The sequence below is a fragment of the Manacus candei genome, unplaced genomic scaffold, assembly GCF_025592945.1.
Source record: "Manacus candei isolate 608988 ecotype Guabito, Panama unplaced genomic scaffold, ASM2559294v1 h1tg000084l, whole genome shotgun sequence".
Classification (NCBI taxonomy): Eukaryota; Metazoa; Chordata; class Aves; order Passeriformes; family Pipridae; genus Manacus; species Manacus candei.
Genome location: NW_026138132.1, coordinates 4376699 through 4390183, shown reverse-complemented (window position 1 = coordinate 4390183; position 13485 = coordinate 4376699). Strand labels below are relative to the sequence as shown.

The 13485-nt window shown below is 46.6% G+C and overlaps 1 protein-coding gene across 1 annotated transcript; it reads left to right on the top strand.

Annotated features, from left to right (window-relative positions):
- Positions 1–2139: 2139 nt before the first annotated feature.
- BMP10 (bone morphogenetic protein 10) lies at positions 2140–8902 on the top strand. The gene is made up of 2 exons (XM_051811748.1): positions 2140–2758; positions 6210–8902. Exons 1-2 carry the CDS (start codon positions 2425–2427, stop codon positions 7151–7153), a joined length of 1278 nt encoding a protein of 425 aa, XP_051667708.1. The 5' UTR covers positions 2140–2424; the 3' UTR covers positions 7154–8902.
- The last annotated feature ends 4583 nt before the right edge of the window (positions 8903–13485 follow it).

The following is a 13485-nucleotide window of genomic DNA, read 5'->3' as shown; positions in this document are numbered from 1 at the left end:
GTGCACTTCTGAAGTGAATATTGGAACACTAAAAGGAAAACCATTTCTGTAGGTGTTATCACTCTCAGGATGAATCTCCATCCCAAAGATTTCCCTTTACAGGAGCCGTTGTTGTGCTGCATCAAAGAGTTAAGGCAAAGTCTATTCTCACAGTTATTAATGTTAATCTCACTTCCTCTGGCAGTAAAACCCTTACCTGGGTGATGAAACTCCAACAAAAAGAAGACTGTGCTTTTCTCTCAAAGTTAATTAACAAAAGTGACCCAAACTGCTCCAAAATTTCCCGAAGTTTTCCATTCTTAGCCCTGGAAAGCCACAATATCCAGAGATGGGCCTTTGATAAGGCTGCAGAGGATTTGTAAATAAACTTGCACAGGTAACCACAAACTCCACAGCGAGGTCTAAATTAATCTTGCTAAGCTCAAATACCTACTTCCAATGTGCTGTAGCAAAAACAGGGACCTTGATAACACACTTGCCTTCTGTTGTCAGGGTCCTCCTGTTCAGAGGAAGAAAAGTTGAATAAAATGAGGTTGAAATACCATGACAAAGTCTGGCTCCATGACATCAGCACTGCACATGATTGTCACAAAGATATTAATTTTATTATATTTTTAAATTATGTATTTATTTTGCATATTTTAAAATGAGGTTAAAATACCATGGCAATGTCTGCCTCCATGCCATCAACATTGCATGTGATTTTCACAGAGATATTTATTTTATATATTTATTTATATTATTATATATCTTTATTATATATTAATTTTTATTTATTCTATAATATATCTTTACTGTATCTTTATTATATATTTATTTTGTTTATTTTATTTGTTCTATATATTTATACATTACTTCTATATATTTATATGTTTATTATCTAATTATTCTATCATATATGTAATATAATTTACTCTGTTACATTGATATTTAATAAATAATACAGTATTAATTTAAACCAGGCATGACCTGAGTATGGTTGTAATTGTGAGCTGGATTTATGGCCATTTTGCCAGTGCTAGATTTGGGCTAATGAAATAGGGGCAAGGTTGCAGAGATGGGGTAACAAATCAATGGATGTGCTCAGACAAAAAGCAGAGTCCAGAAAACCCAGCAGGTCAGTGGTTTAGTCTTTGGGTAAAGTTTTTAGTGCTTGAAAAGAAAAACTCTGCAGCAGGGGCAGAAATTCCTCTTTATCTCGAGTGCTGAACCCCTCGGGGACAGGAGCCGAGCTCCGGCCGTGCCGCCGGAACGAGGGCACTGGGAAGGACAGGCAGATTTAAGTGAACAATGTGTATGAACCAGACCTATTTTTGCATTCACAATGCTCACATTTTGTTGATATTTGCACACTAAAGCATAAAATTTTAGCCACGTGTTTTTATGTGTAGCCACGTAAATTTTAGCATGTGTTTTTGCAAAATCATTTCCACGTTCCCCACACTGTGTCTCTGAGCTGTTTGAATTGGTGTGGAGCTGAAATCAGAGTTGTCTGTTGGCCTTTGTGTGTTTTTAATAATTTTTTGTTTGGCAATGCTGGGGCTGATTGAGAATAAACTGTAACTTGCCAAGTCACATATAAGTGACTAAGAAGGAAGTGCAGATTTTCTGAATCGTTTGTGAATACTCCAGTCATAGAATCACGGAATACCTCAAGTTGGAAGGGGCCCGTAAGGAACACCAAGTCCAACTCCCTGCTCCTTGCAGGATGCTATTCTCCTTGCTCATCTTGAGCTCATGTGCTGCTCCACATCCAGGGCCTCGTGACTCCGGTGCTGTGGGTGAACCGAGAGCTCTTGTCCCGGGCTTTGTGCTGGACAAGCACAGAACGGAACTTTTCCCAAAGAAATTCCTTTGTAAGTGTACCATAAAGACTTGACTCTAAAATAGTTTGGAAAAGGGTAGGGTTGTTACCTTGAGGGAGCTGCTGTTTGCCCTTGGTGTGAAATGGATGCACTTGGACAGAGGCTCTGTGGAATTTACGTGTTGGTTGAAATCTGCGTGGAGCAAAGCCGTTCACGCACGGCGGAGGAAGTCGGCAACGAGGAGGGAGAGAGAAAGGGCAGTTCCTCTCCGAGGAGAAACTTGTCCTATCTCTGAGTGTCCTGCGCAGAATGTTTACAAAACGCTCATTAAGGGAGAGGGGATTGCGAGATAGCAACAAATCTGGTGAGCAGCTCACGCTGCCCGAGATAAGGGAGGCAAGGCGGCCATAGCAGAGAGCAAGTCAGATCCAATTACCGGGCCCTGGTCTTGGGGAGGGGGAAGGGGGAGACAGACAGGACGGATCACAAGTTTCAAGACAAGAGCTTCCAAACTTGTCATCTCTGTGTGACACGAGCCGCGCACAACCCAGGGGATAAAACGGCCACTTCGCCCTCACGGGAGCCAGAGCCCGTTGAGGTTGGAGGCTCGAGCGGCGCCATGGATTCCATAGTGCTCCAGCTGTGGGCTGTCCTCTCCCTCCTGGTTCACCTTGCTGCCTGCAGTCCCATCCTGAGCCTGGAGCACTCTTCCTTGGAGGAAGACGCGCCTCTTTTCGACGAGATTCTCTCCGAGCAGGATGGGGTTGATTTCAACACGCTGCTCCAGAATATGAAGAACGAGTTTTTGAAGACCTTGAACCTCTCCGACATTCCCCTGCACGAGTCGGCCAAGGTGGACCCGCCAGAGTACATGCTAGAGCTGTACAACAGGTTTGCCACTGACAGGACATCGATGCCTTCTGCAAACATCATCAGGAGCTTCAAAAATGAAGGTAAGAAATGTGCATCTCTGAGAGAAGAGAATAGAAACGAGCGTCTTTAGAGTCAGAGCGAAATGTCTTGGTCAGTCACTGAGCACGAGCTGAGCTGCAGAAAAAGGCCTTTAGGTGAGGATGGTCTTGGAAATCAGCAGTTGACACTGGGTGTGCCAGGGCTGCCCAGATCCCACATCTTGTGGGACAGATCCCTTGTCCTTTGCTCTGGAGACTGCAAGGTTTTGGGGGAAAATATGCCTTTCATATTTGGGCAGCACCACATATAATTTTGGTGCATCATTTTCTTTATCCCTGTAACGACACCCCAATTAGCTGGTTGGTTTTTCAAATGGGTACCTTCAGTGATATTTGAAATGAAGGCAAGAGATGTTTTTACACACTGTTCAGAGGTGCAATATTTTCCTATTATGAGCTTAACCAAATACAGCTTTCTGTTAATATCCTCTCACTATTGATCCCTGTGGTGTTTGTAATGGTTTCTTCCTTTGGCTCTGGAGCACAGTCCAACAAATACATAGAAATATGTGAAGTGGAATATTGGATAACCCTTAGGCTTTACTTTGGAGGACCAAAGTATTTCCTAATAAAAACAAGCAAACAAACAAACAAAATCTGAAGAAGTCTAACTCTGCCCTTAGGTCATTTCCCTGTATGTTTTTCCTTCATCATTCCCTCTCAGTTCAACAAGGATGAGACAATTCTTCAGTACTAACAATCAGTAATTTGCCAATGCCTTTTTACACCAACGCAGGTTTTGTTAAAAATGTTTTTCAACTAACCAGTTCCAAATTCCCATTACTCCACTTGATTCACGTGTGACTTCTCAGGGGCACATGCAGCTGTTCAAACTGCCACGGGGCCTCTCTCATGCTTTGTTACTTTAATTAGAGAAGTCAAAGATAGTTTTGCTTTTTCTCTAACATTTGCATATTCAAAATGATGAGCTATGAGGGGAGGCTCCATGGAAGTCATTTGAGTTCTGCAGTGCAGTGAGATGCCAGGAGAGAATCCCAAAGCCCTGCTCTGCTCTGACCTCCTGCCAGTCCCGGGCACCTTTTGCCAGCAGCGAGTTTCTGGTTTGAAGAGGCACTACTTTGTGGTTTAAAGGTTCTTTACACACCTTCTCCAGCATGGAGAAGTTCTTTGGAGGGTTGGTGGCAAGCCAGTTATGCCCAGTGGTGCCCAGATGCTCACCTGCAGAGCCGTGCCCATCTCTGCTCAGCTGCAGGAGTGAGGACATGCACAGGACTGGGGTTGTTCTCTTCTCAATTTGTACTGTTTGGAAAAAATTAATGGCATAAAAAATGCCAAGAACAATATACTCAAGAAAAATAGTTTAGGGACATAACTCTGAAATCATTCCATCTGCAAAACCTAAATCCAGGTTTGCAGCACTGAAGTGGCACCAACTGACCTTTGCCAGCATCACAGGTGGGGTTGGCAGCTCTCTGCCATCCCATACCTGTGTCATCACTGCAGAAGTTCTACACCAGGTGAGGTAAACTTGGCTTAAACTTCTGCCATTTCAGTGTTTCTCTCCCCTCCTCCAGTCCGAACCAGCACGATGTGAAGTCAGACTGCTGATGTTAACCCAGCTTCGTAACTGCACACGGTTGAAGGACAATGCAGTCAATGTTTGCTATGTGTCCTGAAAGTCTGTGAAACCCAGAACCATCCATTTCATGCTAAAGAGCTCTTTTGATAGAGAAATTCATTATTTGTAATGATAAGGACAGGAGAAAGAGACCATGACATTTTTGTTGTTTCCTTTCCTGCTGAAAATTGGCAGTAACAACAGTTTCATTATTTTCCATTAAATCCTTTATTATAGAAATATAACAGGCTGCATGACTGGAACTTGCTCTTTGTTTTAAACCATGGACCATAATGTTGTAAATGGGGCTGTAATCAGTTCTTAATGCCTGAATAAAAGCCCCATGGGAAAATTTTATTTTCCTGTGGACTCCAAATCTTCCTTCCTGACCCTCCTAGGGATGTACTGGGAACAGCAGGAGATCTTTCACCCTATGCACTTTCCAGCTGAAGAGCAGAGTCACAACCTGGCTTAGAATGGACCATCTCTCCTGCCCTGCTAACACTTACTTAGCTTCTTACATGTGGTGTGGCCTTCCCCTTCCTCCTGGGAAATTCCTTGTGCTCATCTTCCATATGATCAAGTGGAATTTCTCCACCCTGGCCTTATTTGTAAGCTTTGTTAAGGTCTAGGAAACCCCAAAGATTACTTCCAGTGTGGTGACTATAGCTCAGCTTAGATAACATTGCCTTTAGCTCCCAGTCTGCTCCTACCCTGGCACTGTGCACCACCTTTACCAACTGACATGCAGGGAAATGGAAGCAGAATCACCCCTCATTATTTTTAGTTATGAACAGATGAAAATTCAGAATGAAAAAAAAATAAAAAATAAAAAGGCAGGTGCCTCAAAGCCTCAAACTGGAATTAAGCAGGACAAGTCACGTGCTGATGGTAATTAACTGCTTGCCTAAGTGCACTGGTGGAGCATGGCCAGTACTTGCAGCTTTATCAGTGTCAGTTTTCTACAAAGATATGAAAAACGGAGTAGTCAGAGATGAAGAGTTTGCCTTTGCAGAAATTACAGTGGCTGTGTCCTGATGTGTTTTCTGGGTTCTGAGGGGGCAGTGAACCCCCCAGGGAGCCGGTCCCTGCACTGGGGCAGAACTGCACCTTGTCTGTGTCCAAACAAGCACAGACAGGACAGGCAGACATTGTACTTCTTACATGTTTTGTCAACTAAAGCTGCCACGGGGGCCTGGCTGAGTGCCCTGTTTGACTGTTCCCTGGGTCTGTGGCAGGACTGATGCTCTGGAGGGTCACACTGGGTGTTCACCACCTGCTCTTCCCAACCAGGAGCCTTTACACCTCTCAGAGCAACTTTTCCTCCACCAGTGCTTGGCCTTTGCAGTGTCTGAGGGATGTCTGAGCAGCAGGGAATACTTGTTAGCTCAGAAGCACCGAGCAGACACAGATCCTTGCATATGCAGCTTTTACATCGCCCATTTCACATTCACTCCAGTGCCACCCCCTTCTTCCCTTCCTCTGACACTGAGGAAAGTTTTTCCCTGTTTATTAAATAGTTGCTGTGCAGCAACCTAGGAGTGATTTGTATTTCAGTATTAGGTCACACATTTTTGATATATAATCCTTCCAGCTGGGAATGAAGTCTCTGGAAGGGCTGGGGCTAGTAGGAAAATGTCTAAATCCAGGTTTATGGTCTGTAGCATGTCCTTTGACATCTAAAATAAAGTTGGCCTTTTCTCCAAGTACGGTTTTGGGAAGTGCTGAAAAAACACTTTCCTAGAGCTGTTTAGCTGAAACCAAGCAATGGAAAACATGTGGGATAAACTTCATTGCATGTGTTTCTGGATGTACTGACATCCTTCTAAAGTACCTGATCTTTGTCCTTTCCAGACTTGGATTCCCATCCTACTGGTGTCACAGGGATTCGGAAATACCCTCTTCTCTTCAACGTCTCCATCCCTCACCATGAGGAGGTCACCATGGCCGAGCTGAGGCTCTACACCCTGGTGGAGCGGGACCAGATGCTCTACGAGGGGCTGGACAGGAAAGTCACCATTTTTGAAGTGCTGGAGAACGTCCACGTGGGGGTAGGAGAAGAGAGAAAGCTGATGGCCCTGGCATCCCGGCAGATCTACGGCACGAGCAGCGAGTGGGAGAGCTTTGAGGTCACCGAGGCCATCCGGCGCTGGAGAAGGGCCGGGCTGACCACGCACCGGCTGGAGGTTCACATCGAGGGCAGGGAAGGGGAGGAGCGGGACGGGGAGGGGAAACTCGACATCGACATCAACTCCGAGGCCAAGCACGTGCCCCTGCTGGTTGTGTACTCCGACGACCAGAGCAACGACAAGAAGGAGGAGAAGGAAGAGCTGAACGAGATGATAGACCACGAGCAGCTGATGGACTTGGAGCAGCTGGAGGTTGGCCACTTCCACGGCCAGCCTGGTGAGGAGGCGCTGCTCCAGATGCGCTCCAACATCATCTATGACTCCACCGCCCGCATCCGCAGGAACGCAAAGGGCAACTATTGCAAAAAGACTCCGCTCTACATCGACTTCAAGGAGATCGGCTGGGATTCCTGGATCATCGCCCCCGCGGGGTACGAGGCCTACGAGTGCCACGGAGTGTGCTCCTACCCCTTGACAGAGCACGTCACACCGACCAAGCACGCCATCGTCAAGACTTTGGTTCACCTGAAGAACCCCCAGAAAGCCTCCAAGGCCTGCTGCGTGCCCACCAAACTCGACCCCATCTCTATTCTCTACTTGGATGCAGGGGTGGTCACCTACAAGTTCAAATACGAGGGCATGGTGGTCTCAGAGTGTGGCTGCAGATAGTAGGAGGGAAGGCACAGGGGAGGGCACAGGGGGAGTATTTAATGATTCAGTCTGTAAATTTGTACATTTCAGATTTGCTATTTAATGAGGTTATTTAATGAGGCATGTACAGATAATTGTGTGTTTCCTGTTCTGGGGAACGGGCAAGTCGTACAACCGCAGGGATTGTATATTTTGGTCCATTGCTTCCTTCTTGCTGTTCTTCGCTGTCCAAATTATGACCCAGTCCCTCCTCCCATCAGGGCATGGAGCAGATCATTGGATTGTTTGGGAGAGCTCTTTGTGCCAAAGGGGCACATTTAAACTCTCAGAAATAAAGGCATATTTTTGTACTTTCTCAGTGTTCATTGGCATGGACAGGGCTGCTAAAGATAGGTGAGCTATGGCCTGTCACATCTAGATTGTTCAGTTCTCTGTAAAATCTTTATAAAGATCTTTACATGCTCAATTTTTTAAATTTATCTCTGTAGATCTTATTCTCTGTCTGATCATTCTAAATCACTAAGGCACAACAAGGAGTTAGACTTTTTTCCCTTTTTTCTTATTCCTTTCCTTACTCTTTCCCTGTCTCAGTTCAAGGTAAGTGGCAGGGATGATTTGGCATCTGGAGCTGAAGGGAACTGTCTCCTTTCCCACCTTCCTTATGAAAACAAAGGGTCCAGAAGCAGTGCCAGGTGTGGGCCATGGCAAGAAATTACCCCTGTGCAGGTTTAGTCCAAAACCAGTCTGCGTAAGCTCTGGTTTTGCTGTGGTGGCCACGGGTTGTCTCTCAAGGGCCAGAGCTTTGAGTGGCAGAAAGAGGTGCTGAACATTTCCTGAATCCCTGAAATTGTACCACCTAAAATTGTCCTAGCTAAGAAATTTATCCCCCTACTCAGTCCAGTAAGTTCCAGATGATGCAGCCACACAATCCCACTCCAGTGGCCAAGCAGTGCTGCACCAAGTCTGCACAGAGCAGGGCAGAACAGCAAACCCCTTCGACCCAGTGGGACGGGGAGGATCTTCCCTTTCTGTGAGTGCTGGAGTTGTCAATTCATAAAGACGTTGCCCCCCTCCCCAAACCATAAAGAAGGAGTCACATGCCATGTTTCCGCCACTCCTCCGCAACAAATCCCGGTGATAAGGAGGTGTCGGAGCTGAGAAACAATAGACCCGTCACTTTATTTATACTAAGCTGCAAATTTGTCAGATTCTTGGGAAAGTGTAAGTGATGTTGACTCTTTTAGCCCGTACCAGAGCCTACTGTACTGTCCCTGCATCTGTTTTACACTTTTAAGGGAAAGTTATCTTCCCTGGAAGTGATAAGGGTCTTCGAAAGAATCACTCCAACACTTCATGGGAATGAACACAAAAGACATTATCATGCACCAACTAAACCCAGTTTCACCTGTTTTCACACACGCTCTTCTGTGCTTCCCATAATTTATTGACCTATTTATTGACTGTCTGCCTTTGTAATATAATGTAGAATACAGAATGTTTTATTTTTGTGCTGGTGTGTAATCCCACTTGGATAAAACCTTGTACTGATCCTATCTGACGTGGAATCTCTCTGTTGAGTTGTGCTGCACAGTGGGTGGGGCTGCTGATTTATCTTCTCCCCTAGATATTGGTAAATCCCACAGGCCACGGTTTCCTCCCTTGTTTGCAGGGCTGTTCCCTCCCTGCAGTGATTTCAGGAGCGTTCTGGAGCACGTTTGGTCTTGTCCAATGTATGACTCCTCTTGCAGGGGTATCATGGCTTTAAGTGCCCAGCTGTGTAGTTTATTGTAGAGTTATGCAGCCTCCACTCATGCTGCCTGTTTCCAGATAGTTATATTGCTTTATTCCTCACCCTGAGAGTGACTGACACCGCTCCCAGACCTTTCCCCTGAGCCACTCTGCAATCTGAGCCTGTGGTTAGTGGCACGCTGGAGGAATTCGTGAGAGGTGTGAGATTTGCTCTGCTGACATGAACTGGAGCAGCCAGCGGTTGAAGTGTGACCACACAGACCCTTTCAAAACTATCCATGATTCTTATGAAGCCATTTGCCAAGACAAGCCATTCACCTTGTTAGGAGTGATAATCCAGCATTAGGGAGATAATCCGACATTTGCTTTTATCATCTCTTTTCTGCGACTGGTCCCGTGGCAGTGATTTGCTTTTTGCACCACTGTCCTTTCCTGACAGCACCAATGTCTCTGAACGGGGTAGGAGGGTCTGTGCCTTAAAAAAAATGTGTAACCCACTGTAATTGCCCATAATCACTACAAATTCTCAAGCAGCAAAGCAGAGGGGCTGAGAGAAAGAGCCTTCTCGCTTTCTGGCAGAGGTTTGCTGTGACAGAGCAGAGTGTGGGGGGTGTTACAGCACAAAGCAAACCTGGGCAGTGGGTCAGTTATCAGTCAGTGAACCTGCATGTCTGAACTCTTACAAGATCAGTGAAAATATCAGTAAATATCAATGACAGCTTTTAGAGTCAGGGGCCAGCCAGTCTCTTGCTCTGAGTAACTTTTCTTTATAAAGACAAAGGACTGTTCTGGATGAGGAGCATTTCAGCAGAGTCTGTGGTGAAAGAAGTAAAGCATGAGCTGTGTCTCACTGTGCTGTTTTGGGAGAAAACTGAGCATCCCTTGAATCCTCCAGCTGCCCCTGTGCAGTTCAGAACCTGAGACTGGAACTGCTGAGGGTGGTGTTTCATTTATGATTTCTCTGCCAGCATTGCACACCTGCCTTTTGAGCAAAACCACACCTTCCTTTTCCCTTACCTTTGAATACACAAAGGCATTTGTTGGATGTTCAGGCAGCTGATGGCAGAGACTAGACAAAATACCACCAAAAATAAATTAGAACAGTTATTTTATAAAGAGCTTTCCCTAAGTAGCACATTGAGGTTGTTTCTGCAAGCTCAAAAGTGCTTGGCTTTAAATGCCCCTGTCCAAATAGACATGACACTCACAAATAACATGGTGAGTGTGTGACAAGAGCCAGGGCTGAGCTGGGAGTGATGGTAATGTCAGGACTCCCTGGAAAAATGTTCCAAGCCCCTGAAAAAATATTTCACTGCATGTTTTCATTTCCTTTGTTTCTTTACTCCTTCCTTCCATCCATCTACATTAATACTGTGACTTCTGTTTCTAAAAAACTTTATTTGTCACATTAAATACTGGTGTGCATCGATCCATCCATCAATCCACCTCTGAATTATTGTGTGCAACCAAAGCAACCCTCTCTCACCAAAATCATCAACAGCACTTGGATTTTTGCTTTCATCTGTTTCTAGTTGAATATGAACAGGGAAGTGTGAGTAGCTATGGAGCCCCTTTTTTGCTGGATGCTGTGTAAAAAGGACAGGCAAAGGGTTGGGAGCAGAAACAGATGATCCAAAGAGAGGAAGAGCCTGGAGAGCAAATCAGGGAGGGAGCAGAGGGAAGAGCTTTGGTCTTGGATTGCTGCTCCTAAATCAACTCCCACAATTCCTCTGGGAGAGCAAGAACTTCAAGATATCTCACTCATCTCTTTGCCTGTGAAGAAACCCTGGCAGCTGTGTCTCCTGAGCAAACACTCAGCACCAGGGCCAGATTTCACCAAGCTCTTGGAAGTTTGAGTTCCCTGGAATGATCCACATCTCAGCTCTCTGCAGGTCGGGTAAAATCCCGCCAACAGATTTCTCCCCAAAGGTTCCTTTCCCTGACCCTCTCCTGGGTGTGATCCCTGGAGTCCGGGCTGGCTCTGCAGTGCCCTCTGGAGCTGATTGAGGATACGAATTCCCAGCTTTCTGGGTGTTCGAGCTTCACAGCCCAGCGTGGTTTTGCTGCCCCGGCTGCCCCAGCCCTGCCGGCCCCTTGCTCTGGGCAGACCCCTCTGTTTGGGGTGGTCTGTGAGCCTGGGGACAAGGGACTGTTCTGGCAGGAAAACAGGGCACCCCTTCTCCCTGGCAGTGCCTGGGCTGGCTCGTGCTGTTCCCATTTGGAGGTGCCCAAATGCCAATCCCTGGGGAATAAAGTATTTCTGGATATTGTGGACATATCTCTCTCCAAAGTCACTGTGCCCTGCCAGGTGAGCTGGAGCTGAAGACGGGAGGATGAACCTCCCCAGAGCCGAGGTCACTTAGGGAAAATCATCTCCTAAAGATCCATCATCCAAAGCAGTAGCCAGAACTTATTCCCAACTTCTCCTCCCAAGCACCAGCACTGCCCTTCCTAGATTGCTCAGAGAGCAAAGCAAACCAGAACCTCCAGCAGTGTAGGAATACCAAAGGATCATGAAGTTTTTGCAAGCCCAGGGCAGTTTGGGTGCCTGGGTCACCTACAGGGAGAGGTGCAGTTTGGGATTTTCTGTGAAACACATTGAGCCAAAAAAAAAGTAAAATCTATTCATTTTCGGGGGGGAAAAAAACCAAAACAGGAAGATTTCCTGGCACTTGAACATCTGCTTTGAGTGTTTGAAAAACTACAGCCCAGTGTTAATTTAAACTTCCTCAGGACCCAGTTCAACATTTGGAGTGCAAACACGGTTAATAGGATGGGAACCAGGGGGATGGTGGTTTGCTTACTATATTGGGAAACAAAACCAGAACAAAACCAGCTTGAGATAGAGCTTTTGTTTATATTGCTGACCCATCTGTCTTCATTAATGCACTATTTACAGGAAAAGTTAAAAAATTAGCTTCTGCTCCTTCTTCAATTGCAGCAGCAACAAATAAAAGGCTGAACGGTTCATTTGCCCTCAACTAAAAATGGAAATTCTTATCAGCGCCCCTTGGAAGAAGAGGTTTATTATGTGGAGAGTATTACTGTTGAATATTGCTGCTGGGAGCAGGCATTTTGGCCAGAGCTGTGTATTTCTAGCACAGGCAATGTCAGGAGTGCAGAGCACAGGGAAGTGCTTCTGGTCACAGAAAGCACAAACCAGCCACAAAACACGACCCTCATCTTACTCCAAACTCCTGCTTTGAAGTTCAAAGGAGAAATAATGAGTTTTTCCTCCTGTATGGACCCACTCAGGGTAATGGTATGATTTCCCTGGGTGTGAAATGAGACAGATTTGAGGGAAAGTCTTGGCACAGCTCAGGAATGACCCAAGGGGTGTCTGGCACTGACACTGGATAAAGAGAGGAGGTGACACCCCTTTCTCTGCCCTGCAAGTAAAGGGACAGCACAGATGCACTCGAATTTCTGGAGTTTGAATGTCTGAATGAGGACAGATAAAAGGCCCCAAAATGTGTCTGCCTGGAACATCCTCCAGACACAAGGGGCAGGTTTGGCACAGCCTGGTCTGAAGCTGCTGTAGCTGGACAGGGCTGGTCAGTTGGCAGAGCTGGAACCCAAAGAGGAGCTGAGGTGATGGCCCAGCACCCCTGGACATTCCCAAAGGAAGCAGACTGTCAGACCTACTCTGCGCAAAGGAACTCAGAATCACAGAATCACAGAATGGTTTGGGGTGGAAGGGACCTTAAAGCTCATCCAGTGCCACCCCCTGCCATGGGCAGGGACACCTTCCACGAGCCCAGGTTGCTCCAAGCCCCGTCCAACCTGGCCTTGGACACTTCCAGGGATGGGGCAGCCACAGCTTCTCTGGGCAGCCTGTGCCAGGGCCTCACCACCCTCCCAGGGAGGAATTTCTTTCTCGTATCTATGAAGACATTGGGAAGATTTGGAAGACTTCTTTAAAAGCTTCTTAATAAGAACAAAAAGCAAATTTTTGCTCTATCAGCCCACTGAAAAAGAGACACCCATTGGAAAATCAAACCCAAACTGTCTCTATCCAAACCACAAAGGCAGTGATTTCCAAAGGCAGGACTTTTATCAGAGTCATCGTCACAGTTCCACATCCCACTACAGGGGTGGGTTTTGGAATGACCTCACAGCCCCAGGGAACATTTTGGGAACAGATCTGGCTGATCTTGCCTCCCTCTCCTTCCCCCCTCTCCCCTCCCTACTCGCCCCATCCCTCTGTCCCTCCCCATCCCAGGCTCGCTCCGTGTGTTCTCCGGTCTCGGCTCCGCCGTCCTTCCCGGGAACGGGACTGGAGGCACGTCGGTGTCTGTCCCTCAGGCAGGAGCAGCTTCCTGGAGAAATGCAGGGCCCTGGAGAGCAGTGGAAGGAGCAGCCCTTGGAACTGCTGCTTCTTTCCCCCGATAAAAGTGGAAACATCCACCTTTTGATACCCTTGTCAAGAAGATGAATAGTGGAAGGGGGTCCAGCTCTCCCTGCTTCTCCCTGGACTTCTCCTGCAGCAGCCGAGGGGTTTTGTTTTCAGATACAACCTAGTAAATCCCAATTGACCCTCCTGCCCCTCAGGGAGTCACTTCAGATGTCAGTAAGAGCAGAACTGGAGCTGATGATCAGGT

Coding starts and splice junctions, on each gene's coding strand:
- BMP10 (XM_051811748.1), top strand. CDS start 2,425: ATGGATTCCATAGTGCTCCAGCTGTGGGCTGTCCTCTCCCTCCTGGTT. Junction 2,759..6,209: donor CAGGAGCTTCAAAAATGAAG/GTAAGAAATGTG, acceptor TGTCCTTTCCAG/ACTTGGATTCCCATCCTACT.